Source organism: Protopterus annectens, chromosome 16.part0 (genome assembly GCF_019279795.1).
Source record: "Protopterus annectens isolate FY-2018-M chromosome 16.part0, PAN1.0, whole genome shotgun sequence".
NCBI classification, from domain to species: Eukaryota; Metazoa; Chordata; order Ceratodontiformes; family Protopteridae; genus Protopterus; species Protopterus annectens.
The window spans coordinates 175,129,632-175,147,080 of NC_056750.1; the positions used below are offsets into that span (position 1 = coordinate 175,129,632).

Here is a 17,449-nt window from a genome sequence, read left to right on the forward strand (position 1 = left end):
GTATTAGAAAAATTGTAGTGAAATGGAGATGTGAATGTGGAGGGGGGCTGTTATGCAGAATTCATAAACAGGGTTGTAATTAAACATTATTGTGTTAAAAATGAGACTGGTATGTTTGCCTACCGCCTTCTGAAGAGGTATATGCTGTAACAAGCATAAGACTTAGCCTTGAAGGAGATCAACAGATTAGGATTTAACAGTTACATCAGATCAGAATCTGCAGTGAGGAGTACGTGCAGACAGTGAAAGGAAATATGGCCAGTAACACTGTGGTAGATTGGATAGGCCAAACTGCTATTCTCTGATGACAATTTCAGTATAAACATAGATAAAAACTATGACTGACCTCAATTGCAGTGCCTGGAGTGCAGTTTAACCATGGTGATCCTTCAGCCTTCACCTGGAGCTCTTTCTTATCTGTGCATCTGTGAAGGTAGCAACGGCCTGAAACAACTTCTGTTTCATTTTCAGTTGAGTTCTAGTTGTAGAAACAGCAAACAAATATCAATCAAAACAAACTAAGGTAGTGTTATGTATGCAGAGTTTTACATAAGTTAAAATATATAAAATAGGTTGAAACAAACATATCATACTTTTATGAAATGTCTTATAAAGCATGGTATCTGGATTTCAGAAGTGCTGTTGATGTCTGTTATTGTATTCTTTGGCACTGTGAGACTATCCTCTGGACAGTGATTCTTGGCATACAGAATACTACCTGCTTCGTTCATATGCCTGTTTTAGTTCACATTTAAGGTAAGGCCTCATAAAAAAAACAGTGCAGAATGACTAAGTGGGCCAGCATCCAATAACAGTCTGCTGCTACTACAGATAATCATAACAGAGCTTTTCTACAGGAGCAAAGCAAAAGTGTCTGCCTGTGTTGGTGTGTGGGGGACAGGTAATGGCCTGAGCATTGCAGGACAAGCTGCACTTCTTGAGGAATTTGAACTGATTCTTTGCTTGACTTGTCTGGGCACATCTGGGCAGTATGACACACTATTTATTTGGGCACAACTGGTCAATGTGGGACACTACTAGTCCCTGGGGTTTTTTGCTTTGCCAGTAGTACATCATTAAGGCCATGTTCCTTGTCACTAGATGGCAGACAAATCTGAAGGATGGCAGTTTTTTCCAACTGGCCTTTGCTGGAATGTCTGACTCCTGACCACCAAAAGAACATGGACCCAACTGCAGAACTAGAATATGGGACACTGTCAGAAGTTGTGATTTAGGTGATAAGATTACATGCCTTGGAGGGCGGACACTGTCAGAAGTTGTGATATAGGTGATAAGATTACATGTCTTGGAGGGCGGACACTGTCAGAAGTTGTGATATAGGTGATAAGATTACATGTCTTGGAGGCGGACACTGTCAGAAGTTGTGATATAGGTGATAAGATTACATGTCTTGGAGGGCGGACACTGTCAGAAGTTGTGATATAGGTGATAAGATTACATGTCTTGGAGGGCGGACACTGTCAGAAGTTGTGATATAGGTGATAAGATTACATGTCTTGGAGGGCGGACACTGTCAGAAGTTGTGATATAGGTGATAAGATTACATGTCTTGGAGGGCGGACACTGTCAGAAGTTGTGATATAGGTGATAAGATTACATGTCTTGGAGGGCTTGCAGTAACATTTATGTGGAATGAGAGTTATGAGAGTCACTGTGACTCAGGGTCTTGTGGCAGGAGTGGGTAGTTGTTAGACATTACTGACAGACGAAGAATTCTGGCAAGTGGTGCGAACACAAAACACTTCAGTTACAGGTGAATCACTGTAACCTAAAATGACCTAACAGCAAGATATAGTTAGGAAAAATAACTTCAAAATCGTGTAGACAATCAATCAAAACCCATTTATTTTTTTTTTTCTTGCTGATATACTTTATTGCTTTACCTACTTAAAATATGACAGTTATCAGGATTCATACAATTAAATGGTGTTTTTCTGTTTTCTGACAAACTCAGTTAAACCAGTAGTATTGCTACATGTTGCATGAAGTATTTCACACTTTCTGACATTTTTAAGACATTAGTTGTACAGACACCTTTATGACCATGATACACCATTTAAGCACTGGGTAAATAGCCTTAAAGGAAAACATTGGAATGTAGAGACAAACTCCTTATTTAGGTTTGGTAATTTGAAGTACAGCTTTACTGTATTTTTTTTTTTTTGTTTGTTAAGAAGCCTTCAGGAATGACTCAAAAGAAACTTTTGGTTAAGCAACTTGCTCTGACTTACACAGTCAGCAACAAAGGCTAAGGGCATCAAACTGCTTGTTAGCAGCTGAAAGCCATCACCTTTCCTGCTGCCAGACAATTATGGTGTAGTAATTATTTTTTCTATAACATTACACTGATATTAGATGTAAAGATGTACATGTATTCAACACTCAGATATTTTTGAAAGAAGAAATGTGTTTACATGACTTCAAACAATAAGCATAGAAAGTGGTTTGATAATTTATCTAAAGACGAATGTCTTGCATTGAAGGAATTAAGGGGCTTCAGCCATTTAAGATTTATGAAAAGTGACGAGGGGGAAACATGGTCATTATGAGTATTGAATAATATAACAAGGGTATGTTGAAACTATTATCCAATAAGGAAGACTATGCACAGACTAGCATGTTATTGAACTTAGTTATAAACAAATTTACGTTTTTCTTTATGAACTTTTAATGGATCAGCAAATTAATCTTGAGTTGTACAGCTTTTGTGTTATCGAGAAACCTAGAGTGGGCGTGTTATTTGGTATCCCTAAAACACACAAAAGTGTTACAGACCCTCCGTTTAGGCTGACAGTATCTTGCCCACAAGCCATAGCTGAAGGTATTTCGTTGGTCACTGATGCTGTTTTGAAACTAGTAACAGCTAAGTTAAAGTCGCATTTAAAGGATTCGTGGACTTCTTGGATAAAATTAGGAGTTTGTCTCAGAAGTTCAAATTCAAGAGGGATAAACATTTAATGGTAACAGTAGATGTGGTCTCGCTTTTTATGAGTATTCCCCACTCAGAAGGGGTTGAAGCAGTCAAGTCCTGCTTCTCCGACTTTTATTGACCATCAAGGTATCCTAGTCTTCTGAGGTTCTTGTTTTTTTGTTGGCTGGACATGCTCTTTTTGCACTCAGATATTTTTCTTTATTTGAGTGTTAGAAGGACAACTTTTATAAGGACAGCTTAATGTCAGGAAGAAAGATGGATGATGTATTTACTGTAGGAGAAGTAGGAAATATGGAAAACACTTTCATTGTTCAGGAACATGAAGATAATATGGGGCTAATAGTTTTGGAAGGAATGGCTGAACAGTGAATGCTAACAGAATTTACTCAAAATATATAATAATGTACAGAAAGACATCATGAGGAAGATAATAGAAAGGAGTCAGAAGGCACAAAATCACTTCGGCATGAAAGAGACTGAATGAAAGCACACAGAATATGCAAGACAGACAGAAAAATATTTCTGTTAAGCTTTAGTAAATGCTCTTTTCAGTTTGCTCAGGAATATTTTTCCAGAGTGGCAACAGGTACATTGAATAGCATCAGTCAATCACGTGGCAGAAAAATTCAAGGGCAGTGGTTGGAGCAGCATGCTGGTGTGGAGTATCTATCCATGGCACAGGCACTTAAGGCTGGAGAATGAACTTCTGTCATTGAAGTAATGTCCATGGGAGAACAGAGAGGGGGCAGGAAGGAAGATTTAGCTCTTTAATAGAGAGTTACACTACTTTGCCTGGAGTAGGGTGAGGCAGGCTGCTTATGCGTGTGAATTAATACTCCGCCCTATTCCTACAACGTCTAGTAGAAAATAGGTAGAAAATGGTCCTACATGCGTAAGGACAAGTGGTTATTTTTTTTCTGATGAAGTTCCAGTAAATAAAGGAACGAAAGTGCTAAAGGCAAACCTTTATTTGTGTTTTTTGTTTTGCTCTTCCAAGTTCTTCATACATTTGTCCTCATTAGCTTGGTTTTATAGTTTCGCGGTTATTAAACATGCTGAGGTCTCATTGCATATTCTTATTTTGGGGTAAGTAAAATGGACAGTGCAGGAAAAGATCCCTGTGTAAACTCTAAGGCAGTGGTATCTCTGTGAAACTGCTGCAGATAAAAGAAAGTTCCAGCCAGGGTTAGAAGGATGTAAAGAGTTGGATACCATGGAATAGCAGTTTATTCAAGAGTGAGGGAAAGAATGCAGATTTGTTGCATCCGATGGACCTTATTTGTTTACTGTCACCTTTGTTTAAAGGAAAAAAATAGCAAAGATCACAAACAACAGTAGAAGCTTTGAAAATGAAAGGTTCAGCCACCTTTTTAGAAGTGACTGCCCTAGCTGAACTTATTACTTGAAAGGGAATAAAGCTGTAGATTTTAATGGAATGTATTCAGAAATATCCATAGAGCTGTGAGCCTAGGTTATGACAATACACTTTTCCTATTCCGATTCAAATGTATTATTTGTCTAAAAAAATAACCACAATACAGAAAATAGATATAGGTACAAAACCAAACAATAAAATATAGCTTACAATTAAAAGCAAGTAGAAAATAGCTGGATTAAGTAATGAAGTAAGGCATATATTAATTTTTTTTGTATCAATATAATATCCTTTTTGTACTAAAAGTGAAATCTTTTCTTCCTGTTTATAGTTGAAATTGGTCATTTATGATCACTGCACTACCCCAGTAAACACGTTTAAATACAATAAAATAAATGCAATAGGTATATGAATCCAAAATATACTTATTTGTGTGTGCCAGGTAAAAATCTACCCAGTGTGTAGTGCCTCCACTACCTCTTAGGTAACAGGTTCCTAAAGTATGGGCTTTACAGGTGAAAGGTTACATACTGAAATATTCAAAGCATGTGACTGGAAGTAGTAGAAGCTAGAGATGTCCCTAGCAGAGGGTCGTAGCTAGCTTTTCAGGGACCAGCAGCTTTCTGAAAGGAATTCTAGTCATGTACAGTCTAAATACTAACATCAAGACACTGATTGCCATATGTAAGGATATTGGTAATCACAGTGCATCCAAATGAGTGTGATATGTCGTACAATATTCAGTACAACTGAATATCCTAAATAACCTTGCACCTCCTAGAAGAAAGATACTAAAGACAAACAATACAGTTTGGCTATCCAAAAAGAGTAGAATGCTAATGCAGGATAGAGAAAAAGTATGGAAAGAAAGGCAAAAATATGAAACACCTCAATATCTTGAAAACTTCAGATGGCTTTCCAATCATACGTAAAAGCAAACTCTGGTATTCGGGCCAACTGAGGGCTACCTGCAGGCAGATAAAAGTGTGATGACCGCAACATTGAAACACGAAGAACATCTGCAATGCAATTCAGCTCTTATTTCACAGATAATATAGCATCTCTAACTAAAGATTACCCAAAATCTAATCCTAACCCTGCCCAGCAACCCAGTATCACCGCATCCACTTTCACCTTCAAATCTCTACCCACATCCAGTATAAAACTACTCTTAAACAAACTCAAGACATGCTCTACTTCAGCTGATGACCTTTCAGATGAATACCTTAAAAGAGCATCTGACAGCATTGCTTACACTACATCAGTCCTTATTAATAGGTCGATCCAGGATCCCATTTTCCCTTTGTAAAAAGTCACACATTATCCCTCTGCACAAAGGAGGAAATTCAACGGACATTACTAACTTTAGACCCATAGCAATCTTATTCCCCTTTCCACTTGAAAAATGTGTTCAAGAACAATTGCTAAACTTATCTCCTGCAGGAAGAATTCCTATCCCCCAGACATCATGGCTTCTGTCCTTCCCATAGTACTATTGCTGCACTTCTAACCTAGATAGATAGTGTCAATAAAGCTAGAGATAACAGCAAATTAATCTCCTCCTTATTTCCAGACTTGTCTAAAGCCTTCGACATAATTTGTCACAGCAACTTTATACTTCAGATGTCCTCACATCACCATTTTGTGGTTCAAAAGCTACCTATTCAATAGGTATCAGTCAGTAAAATGGCACTCCACCCTCTCTCCATACTTCTCTGTCACCATAAGCCTCTATCCTTGGTCTCCTCCTCTTTAACATTCTCACCAACACCCTCAACTCATTCTCACCAACACCCTCAACTCATTCTCACAACGGGCCTCCCAAATACAGTTTAAAGATGACTCCACGCTCATTTGCATGTCGTACAACATGCCACACCTCCAGAAAATTACTCTGGGAGCTTTAACAGCAACTGGACCATGGTTTTGTAATTCAGAGCTCATGTTCAACCGAAAAAAAAAAAGAAAGACTACTTTTTCCCCCTAAATCCCTCTCCCGTGAAAAAAATAAAGTCTTCTATCTTGAAATATAATCATTGAAGTCACTTCTCATAGCAAATTACTGGAGATGATTCTTAAATTTTACCCGAATATACAAAATTGCATAAGAAAAACTAACCAAAACCTAGGGATGCTTTATAGAGACTAAAACTTTTTCATCAGTGCAACTAAAGTTACACTTGCCACTACTTATCTCTTCCCCACACTTCTTTACAGTGCTCCTATCCTTACTAATCTTATTGCATCACAAAAATCAGAACCTAAACAAAGCTATAATAAAGTTGTTAAATTTGCAGCAAATGTCCCTTTCAGAGCCCACCACTGTATAGCATTAAAAAGCCTAAATTGGTTAGAACTACCCCATCAATTGACATATACACAGCTTCTTACAAAATATCATTCTACACAACTATGTTCCCAGTCAGTCATTAAGATCCAATGACTAAAATCTCCTTTCTGCCCAAAAAATTCACATTTTCTGAGCACTGTCTGTACTTATAATATGCTGCTGAGACCTAAAACTCCTTATCTGTATCCATTAGATCAGTACCCTCCCTCCCATCATCCAAAACCATTCCGAAAGACTTCCAAGTCAAAAGCTGGCTGTGTCCTTGCCCAACACCAGGATAAACTGTATCTCTAAATGTGAACAAATGCCTGTTCAACCTTACACCTCCTTACTCCCCCTTTTCTCCCTTGTTCACTCACTTCCTTACTTCTATCAATTTAGCTTACCTGGCTTTCTCTCTAAATATACCATAAGCCTACTTTTCTCTTTGTATTGCTATTCCAGTGTGTATATACTAACTTACCTTTAACTTTTCTATAAACCCTATAACTTTAAATCATTGTCCTACAACTTGTATCTGTATCGATTCTTAACCAATATTTTCATATTGTGTCTAATTTCGTAAAATTATTTAAACTGTATTTAGTTTTTGTATTATTTTTAAAGACTATAAAATTATTATTCTTTTAAAATGTTTTGTAGTTCTTTGGAGCTTTTCTCCCTGGACCTCTGCTGAAAATGGACTCCTACGTAGTTGGATTTTCCGGTCATCAAATGTCAGTAAATCAATAAATAAATTATGGGCATCAGTTAATAATCAAGCAGCTGAGATCTGAATAGACTACAAACTGTCAAGCGCAGTGCCACAGTAATCCAATGTAAAGGGCTTTGCTGCAGTCTAAACACAAAGAGACAGCTACCAACCTATTTTCAGGTGGAATCAAGTTTTTAATCCAAATGGTGTTCTCTTGTTAACAACAAGAAGCGTATACAGCAGCCAGTGCCATCCTGAAATATCAGCCTGGGATCACAAATCTCCCAAGGACTGAGCATCTTAACAAAGACTCCACCTGCGGATTCCCATGCACAATACATAGCTGCAGAGCTGCAGCTGTTTAAAGCAGCACGGAACCTTAAGGCCCCTGTTGGAGAAGTGCCAAGTTCCAGACAGTTACTTTTCAGCAGTTGTAGACACAGTGCAGACAGTCATGAAAGGATCTGATATCTGCCAAATCCTCCTGAGGAATGAAAATATGCATTTTTTTGTATTATTTGGGTAGCATGGATAACAAAGATGTCTTTGTATTGTGCTCCTTGCATGCAGCTTGTACACAGGAAATAACAATAGACCTAGAATACAACTCTGCATAACACTATAACCTAGATGGTGGGAAGAAGATAGATATGTTGACATCTGATACCACCCTCTGAGTGCTTCCTGAAAGAAAGGACGCAAGCCCGTGTGGAATACTAGCAGAGATACTTAAATAAGATTGAAGTTGTTCCAACAGAATTCTGTGATTTATGTTGCAAGATATCATGATAAACACAAGTGAGTAACAACATGTATCTTTTACCATTAGAAACCTGTTCTTAGCCCAAATGAAAACAGTCTTAGTGCTTTGGTAAGCCCAGACTCCAGAATGAAAAGAATGAAGCAGAAAATAATCCTGTGCATAAACTACATTCTTAGTTACCCTTCCAATTAAGGGACTGTTCTGCATAGAAAAGGCATTTTCTTGGACATCTGGATTTAGAGGTGTCTTTTTGAGAAAAAGGACCATGCAAACTGCTTAGGTGATAATGGAAAAATCCCAATCCTCATTGAAGTCGTAACTCCCTGGTAAATAACTGGACTAACTTAAGGTCCCCATGCAAACTAGAAAAAGCCCAGATGGACAAGGGTCCGGACATCAGGATGTAAAGCACATGCTTGACATCAAGGATGTAAACCCCAAAGCAATGGAAATTTGCACAGAAAAAAACACCTATCTCACAATCAGCAAACAGCAAGACAAGCTGGGAAGTTCAGTCTCGCCACCAAAAAGAATGTCATAGCTAGTAAATTAGGTGCAGCTGAGATCTGCCTAAATAAGAACATTGCCTTTTTAAAGTTTATCTCAGAAGGCAATGAGCATAGTTCTCCACCATCATTAGCTTGTCTTCCACAAGATGGGAACTTCTCCACTGATGTTCCATCCTATACCTATTCCTCCTAAGAAAATGAAGTTCATGGTCAAACTGTGTTTGGAAAAGCTATAAAGAAGGCAGGTGTACATACCTGGATAAACTGGTCCACTGCAGTCATCAAGGCCTTTTATAGTTCATAACTGACTGGTGAAAATCAGTTCAACTGTTTTCCAGTAGGAGCTGTTGGAGCACAGGGAACAGATCTTGGTTAGGCTTAAATCTTGGAATACCACCATCTCAAAATCAGAAGGCTGTATGTGAGGAATTTCTAATAAAATGTGAACCAAGTAGAGGTCAGGTTGTGAGGGTGGCTCCATAGCATATCAGAAGGCATTGTTGTCAGTAGGAACACTACTTCTAATGTATGTTCCCTAAAAAAGGTTATAATGGTTAAGAACCTGAACAATCAAAATTCCTTCAATATCCAGAGCAATTCTTTCAAAATAGCCACTGAATACTTGCCTACATGGATACTCAAGTCACCTAGATGTAACCAGTTAAGGCGACCCTAAGCCAAGTCAGTGAGAAAGCCAACGAAGTCTTGAAAAAATCTACTTAGAATGTATGGGGACAATAGATATGTGTAATTTGTTTCTGCAACTATTACAAGCTCAAGTTTGTGTTCCCTCCAGGAATCTGTAACGCCCATACTTTTGATTTAAAACAAACAATCTCTCCCCAGTTTTATGCAAATCATGTTGTTGAATAATGGAAGATCTGGGGGGGGGGGTGGACTACTGTAGCTACCAAATAAGTGCAACAATTTTCATCCATCCATGTCTTCATTGAAATACAAGGTCAGCATCACACAGCATGAATAACTTGAATCCCAGGCTTACTGTGGCTTTGCATTGTATTTGTATAAGGCTCCCTATATGGCACTAAGGAAGAACAACCTCCCTGAATCTGCCTTTGATAGAGTATACTCTTTATGGGTGTTTCATAGAGACCAAAAAATGGATGAAAAACTATTTCACCCTGGTGCATTACTAGGAACCTAAAATTGTCTTTCTGCCTCCATACACAGCTACCACAAAATGGCTGCTCTAGGCGCTCCATCTTCTTAGGATACAAAATGTCTTGCACAGCTGGAATACACAAATAGGAATCTGAGAAGAGCAAAAAAGACAAGAGTGCCGTCTGTATGTCCCTGACTTGCCTTAACACCCCATACGCCCAACTAAGCATCATAAAAATAGGTGGTAAAACTTAGGGTAAGTGGATCAATTATTACCAGCTATAAATAAAAAAATAAATAAATAAAATAAGCTCCATAACCTGGTGAAAATTATACAGCTGAGCTTGAAACAGTTAGAATATTCAAACATTCAAGTACTGCAGTTTGACAGTGTAAGGGTTGGAACATAAAACATAAGAAAACCTTGCAAAAGAACATTAAATAGGAATGAAACCATCTACTAAAGTTTGGATCCATAGCATTAACTAGGGCCCTATGTTGACATTGCAGATCAAATAATTCGGCTCCTGTTTTGGTAAATGAAGGTAGACGTGCCTACATGGAAGTAAAATATATCCTTAGTAAGACTAGGCAAATGGAAATGTTTTCCTAGCCAAACTAACATCTGTTTGCCTTAGGAAGCATGAGTATTTTCAATGAATAAACAAGTAAGTTAAGCAGTAGCCATAAAATATCCAAAATATAGAATTACAGTAGTCAGTGAAATAGGCTGGCAATCTGAGATATTTGGGGGGAGGGGGGTAAAACAATTAAGTTGATGTAAGGAAAACAGAGCAACAATACACAACACTTCTGTATACCAGAGCTGAGTAATTATGGCAAATTTGTGAATTAATTAAGGTTTCACAGGAAAGGATTTTGAGTATCTGTACAAAGTCCTGACTCCAAATTATTCAAGCTGCTACCAATAAAATGTTGAAGAATTAACCTCCCTATAGACTGCTGCAAAGAACAAAATCTGTGAGGGGGGGTACAAAATTAAAACTAGTAATCAGCACAGGAGATCCACTATGTTCTGAAGTGTAGTGGACTAGAAAAACTCTCCTTAAATTATGGAAATGCAATGAGTATGGTGTTGAAGCAGTTACTGTTATATATATCCATGAGAACTATAAGTGTTGTATACGAGTTTACCCAAAAGACTAACATGTCAATAGAATGGTATAATCTTTTGGCTAAACTCAGTACTAGCATTAACCTTGTATTCTGCTGTGCTCCTGTTTACTTTCACATAGCTTCAAGGATTACAAGACGTGAAGCAACAGCATTGTTAAATAATTATGAGTGATATTTTAATGCATCACGGAGGAAACTACTAACACTCAGTAGCTCAACAGGCAGCCCACTCACCTTTGGTGTAGAAGTTTGTGGTTCTGTTTCTATACCAAGTAGTTAGGTTAAATTGTGCTTACTTTGGCAGAACATACACTAAAATTGGATTGGTACAAGAAAATTAGCAAATCCTCTGTTTAAAGATGGCAAATTTGTGATGTGTTCTGCTATGATACAGGCGTGAATTTGGCCTATTTGCCGATTAAGCAGAGAATCTAATTTACAAACTTTCGCCCTTCAGAATGTCAGTTATGAAATTCCTGACATCAGAAAAGGCTTGCATATTAAGATATGCAATGTCGCAAATGGGATCCTAATGTTTCATCGAATGCTGCTTTGCTGACTGTTGGAAAAGCTGTTTCAGTTCATTGAAAGTATATTGATTTGAGATTACTGACTTTTCTGTGTGCAAGATCACAGAATAATGCAGATGGGAGGAATCTGCCCATTAACCATTACAGTATAATCTTTGAGATGGTGTATCTAAGTAGCAGGGGGTGTGGAGGAGGTAGAGGGCAGTTTGCCCAACAACATAAAAGATGTTTTTTTTTTTGTCGACAAGTTTCAATCATTTTTAAATTGATGTTTTGTGGTGGTGAGCATTTACATGTTTGATTAAGTGTCATAAACCATACAAATATCTTGACAAGTCCTATATCTCCAGAAGAAAAAAAACTGGAGACATTATAATTTTTTTTTTTTGCTAACAAGGATATATGATCTTGTCAAATGCCTACTGCCTGATTTCCTGGTAACCTATCTTAATGTTACTTCACTGTATTTGCAATAAAATTTGGGAGCATTTAGGGCACAGTGACACACTGGGGGTGCAGAACATGATATTTATTAGTTCTTCATACCAGAATCTGACAAGTTTTGGAGTTTAGTTTCTATGTTTTGCTATTGACACAGTACTTCTGATAAGATACACAAATTAAAATAAATATATGCAAACATAGAACATCATGATCAGACTCTCCCAATGCAAGATAGAGAAAATCAATTTGACTGCCTGCATATATTTTCCAGGTGTTTTTTTGCCTGTGCCTGGCAACTGTCAAGACTCCCCAACTGGAATCTGCTCATTACGTCCTAGTTGTCCTAAGTTTGGGAGTAAGAGTCTTCCAGGTGGGCTGTCATGCAGGCAGCAGTGAGGGTTGCTTTCATGCAGTGAGAGCAAACTGGATAGTCCCTAGCCCCTCCATCGAGAGGAGTGAAATTCCATAAATTCAAAATTAGAGCTGTGGCTTGTTTAGCATGGTGGTGAAATGGCCATCAACAGACTATCCCTTGCTGCATTGTCTCTCATGCTCATCCCCAGAACATCACTTATATCACCCCTCTTCCAAGGGAATATGTCACTGGAGAGCTCCCATTACACACCTTCCTTTCCAGGGATGTATACCCCCCCCCCAGCTCCTCTAGATGCTTGAGCTATTAATCAAATTCAGTTTTTGGGCCATTCTCAGGGCTTTCTCCCTGTATGTCAGTGGAACCTGCTGTCTTTCTCTGTATATATCTATATGGATCTAATGTACTAGACTGTTGCGGTATGCGCACAGTGCGCCAGGGTTTCAGTACTGTAGTTGCCTCCTTCCCTTTCCCCAACCCCCTATTATTGCTTCATACTTTGTTAGCAGTATTTAGAAGAGCGGTCTAAGGGTGCTCCCACTTTAGTTATGTTCTTGTAGTGCTCATCTTCTAGAGCAGTCCTAAGGACACTCCATTTGTGTGTCCCTCCCACCCCCCCCATCCCACACCCCCACATTGACCAAGAATAATTCTACCTGAAATTTAAAGTTTTTCTCAGACAAAGCTACCTGCAAAACAATATATTGCCAGGAGATACATAGTATTACGACTTACCCAAACGTATTGCTGATTGTTTTTCTATTTGAACCTCTGGGGCTCGGCTCTTTAGGAGGTGGACCTATTACCTGAGTTCCTTGCCTCTCCCCCTTTTGAAAGTTTACTAATAGTAGTGCCTCGTGGGAAAGGCACCATTTTCAAATCCTCTCCCTCCCTTGTTCCCCCCAGGTATTGGGTCTGTCACATAGCGTGTACACCAGGCAAGTATCACTATTTTGTTTGTCAGTACCATAAAATATGCATTCGTTGGAATTGAATATCATGTGCTAATGTTAATTTGGCAAGGTAATATGCTCACTGTGTTTCATGAGTAATCTTATGTTATTTGAATTTCCTTATGTTCCTTGTGTGGTTATTGTGAACGATTTCCCTCGTTAGTTGTACGCAATACTGCAATGAAAAATCATTGTAATATTAACAAGAAGCAGTGTTGCATATGTTTGGATACCTATCTCGTCGTTAAGCTAATTGCAGAGGAATTGCCGTTTCACTAACTCTGTGCACTCTGCCTAGTTTTGATTGTTTATGCAGTTATAAAATCTGTTTGAATTAATGTAGCAAACTGTGGACTGTTGTTTCTGCTAGCACATTGAATTGTGCAGGGCTCTTGTCATAAACTGCATGAGCATGTTGTGCAACTGGCTCCAGAACTCAGACTGGTAGTGACTGATAACCTGACCGTAGCCATTTATAACCTCTCTATCTTAACTGAGGCATATTTGGGTTACAATAGCTTCTAATGATAGTAAGCTAATTAGCTCTTCTGCATTTTATACTCCACTCGCTTGCACACTCCATGCTGCCACTTTCTTTCTAGTGTGAAATTTGCCTCCCTGCCACACACCTTCATACATACGCTAACCTCTCACGCTGTTATTCATAAGCCCTGCTCTCTGTTTGCTCACCTCCATCATCTCCTTAATTCCTCACTATATTTTATTTATCTCTTTCAGACTTCCAGCCTTTCTGAGTCACCTGAACCACCCGTTTATACTATAAACACATTCAAGACAACTGGAGGGAAGTCAGCCTAGTGGTGAATACCCTGGTAGTTTTTACAGTCCATTGTATTTGCTAGTTTTAACTGTATTAATAATTTACTTCTATTTTACAGCTTAGTCTGTTATCTAATGCAGTAGACTGTTGTGGAGTGTGCACAGTGCGTGAGCGTTCCAATACAGTAGTTGCCTCCCCCCCCCCCATTATTGCTCAATACTCCGTAACCAGTATTTAGAAGAGTGGTCTAAGGGCACTTCCACTGTAGCTATGTTGTTGTAGTGCTCAGCTTCTACAGCTCTCCTAAGGACACTCCATTTGTGTGTTCCTCCCACCCCACATTGACCAAGAATAATTCTACCTGAAATTTAAAGTTTTTCTCAGGGAAAGCTACCTGCAAAGCAGTATATTCCTAGCAGATACATAGTATTATGACTTTGCTAGAAGTATTGCTGATTGTTTTTCCATTTAGACCTCTGGGGCTCGGCTCTCTAGGAGATGAACCTATTACCTGAGTTCCTTGCTCCTCCCCCTTTTGAAAGTTTACTAATAGTAGTGCCTCATGAGAAAGGTGTCATTTTCAAATCCTCTCCCTCCCTTGTTTCCCACGGGTATTGGGCCTCTTGTATAGTGTGCACACCAGGCAAGTATCACTATTTTGTTTGTCAATACCATAAAATACGCATTTGTTGGAATTGAATATCATGTGCTAATGTTAATTTGGCAAGATAATATGCTCACTTTGTTTCATGAGTAACATTATTTCATTTGAATTTCCTTATGTAGGTTATTGTGAATGATTTCTCTTATGTTAGCTGTACACAATACTGCAATGACAAATCATTGTATTATTAACAAGAAGCAGCGTTGCATATGTTAGGGTACCTATCTAGTCGTTAAGCTAATTGGGGAGGAATTGCTGTTTCACTAACTCTATGCACTCTGCCTGGTTTTGATTGTTTATGTAGTTATAAAACCTGTTTGAATTAGTATAGCAAACTGTGGTCTGTTGTTTCTGCTAGCAAGTTGAATTGCACACTACTTTAATTCCAGTGCAGGGCCCTTATCATAAACTGCATGACCCATGTTGTGCAACTAGCTCCAGAACTCAGACTGGTAGCAGCGGTTAACCTGACTGTAACCATTTACAACCTCTCTATCTTAACTGAGGCGGGTCTACTTTAAGTAAACGAAAGCAGAATCCGTCTAATACAAATCCGTCGACACATAAACAATGAAATGCGGAAACATCGAACGCACTAAATAGCAAAATTGAAAATGTTGAATTGTCATAGATGGTCTGCGGTATAGCTCCGTAAGGTAAGTGTGCGATAGTTATGGACCTTAGGGTTAGGGTGCGGGTTAAGGTAAGTGCATAGATAGGTAATGTATGTAAGGTTTAGTGTAGGGTTTTGTTAAGTGTATGTGTGTGGAATATTTACTTCGTGTGGGTATAGTTCTGTAGGGTAAGTGTGCGGTAGTTACGGACCTTAGGGTTAGGGAGGGGTTAAGGGTAGTGCATAGATTGTTGTGTATGTGGGGTTTAGTGTAGGGTTACAAGTGGGGTTTTGGTGCTTTAATTTAGGGTTAGTAGTAGTGTTTTGGTTAGTGTATGCATGTGTTTTTTGTAGTTGTGTTTGCGTAGGTAGTATGTTACAGGCGGTGGGGTTGGCCGACTATTGTGGTTTCGATGTTTACATTTCACGGTTTTGCATGTTCGACGTTATTGCGTTTCGCTGTTTATGTCGACGGATTCATATTCAATGGATTCCGCTTTCATTTAAAGTAGAGCCACTCAGGCATATTTGGGTTACAATAGCTTCTAATGATAGCTAGCTAATTAGCTCTTCTCCATCTTGTACTACACTCACCTGCACTCTCCACACTGCCACTTTCTTTCTAGTGTGACTTTGCCTCCCTGCCACACACCTTCATACACATGCTAACCTCGCACGCTGTTATTCATAACCCCTGCTGTCTGTTTGCTCACCTCCATCATCCCCTTAATTCTGCACTATATTTTATTTATCTCTTTCAGACTTCCAGCCCTTCCAGCCTTTCTGAGTCACCTGAACCACCCGGTTATACTTTAAACCCACTCAAGACTATTGGAGGGAAGTCAGCATAGTGGCGAATACCCTGCTAGATTTTACAGCCCATTGTATACACTAGTTTTAACTCTATTATTTCTTTACTTCTGTTGTATAGCTTAGTCTGTTGTCTAATGCGCTAGAATATTGTGGCATGCACACAGTGCATGAGGGTTCCAATACAGTAGTTGCCTCCTTCCCTTTCCTCCCCTACCCCCTATTATTGCAATACGTTCCCTATTAACCTCTGCCTATTTGCTTCTATAAAACTCACTTATCTCCTCTCCCTCCAACCTATAAAATCATGCTACTACGTCATGCAATATCTCTTTGCATACTTCTGTCTCTGACTCTCCTTACCTCCTACCACACCTACTTGCAAGAACCTCGTAGTTATTATAGTACCCTTGTACTTCCTTACCATACCTGTCCTTCTTATGCTGACATCTCCTGTTCAATTTTCAATACTACCTTCACTGAATATGTCCCATTTAAACTATTATCCTATCACCACACACACACTTATCTCCCTAACATACAACAGATATTAGTTAAAGCTCATTAGATCTAAAATTCACATTGCTTCAAAACTGTATTGCTGTGGTGATATCCACCCAAACCCTGGACCCACAGCCTCCTTAAAGTTCCCTGCCCCCCACTTCCCATCCACTCCAACAACCTACTTAACCTTCCTAGGAAACCAACTGATCTACTCTTACTCAGTATAAACATTAGAAGTATCACCGAGAAAATTCATGAATTACAATCCACTATCTCATTATACTCACCAGATGTAGTAGTGTTAACTGAGACATGGCTGAAACCCAACATTGTTGATAATGAAATAACCCCTCTAGGATACAGCATCCTAAGGAAGGACAGAACTGACAAAAAGGTGTTGGCATTGCCATTCTATTTAAAAGTCATCTATGAAGAAACTGAACTTACAATATCTTAACCTATGCAATGTAGAACTACTCTATACCCAACTTAAACTTAACCCCAAAATAAACATTATAGGCTGCTACATGCCACCTGGTAATAATACTTCCTTTGAGAACCTACTCCATTGCTCATGTAACTCACTCCAAAATGAATCTATTATCCTACGAGATTTTAACATAAATTGGCATACATGTAACTTTCATGCCCCAACTAATCATGTCAACCTTCATGGTTTTAATCAAACCATCCATTCACCTACTCGAACTGACAAAGTATCAAATAGTGATTCCATCCTCAGTTGGATACGTATTAATAGGCCAATTCTCCTGTCTCATAAAGGTTGTCTCTCTGATGGTCTAAGTGACCATCTACCAACCTTTCTGCTAAGACAGCGGTCTCAGTTGACCAAAGTTACAGTATACCAATAAAT

The 17,449-nt window shown here is 38.8% G+C and overlaps 1 protein-coding gene across 1 annotated transcript in view; it reads right to left on the reverse strand.

The window, feature by feature from the left end:
* Window positions 1–17,449, reverse strand: part of LMLN2 (leishmanolysin like peptidase 2) — a 457,833-nt gene that overhangs the window by 106,804 nt on the left and 333,580 nt on the right. Inside the window, exon 13 of the mRNA XM_044058759.1 lies at window positions 347–478. Within this exon, the coding sequence (XP_043914694.1) occupies window positions 347–478 (132 nt within the window). The remainder of the gene's footprint in view (window positions 1–346; window positions 479–17,449) is intronic.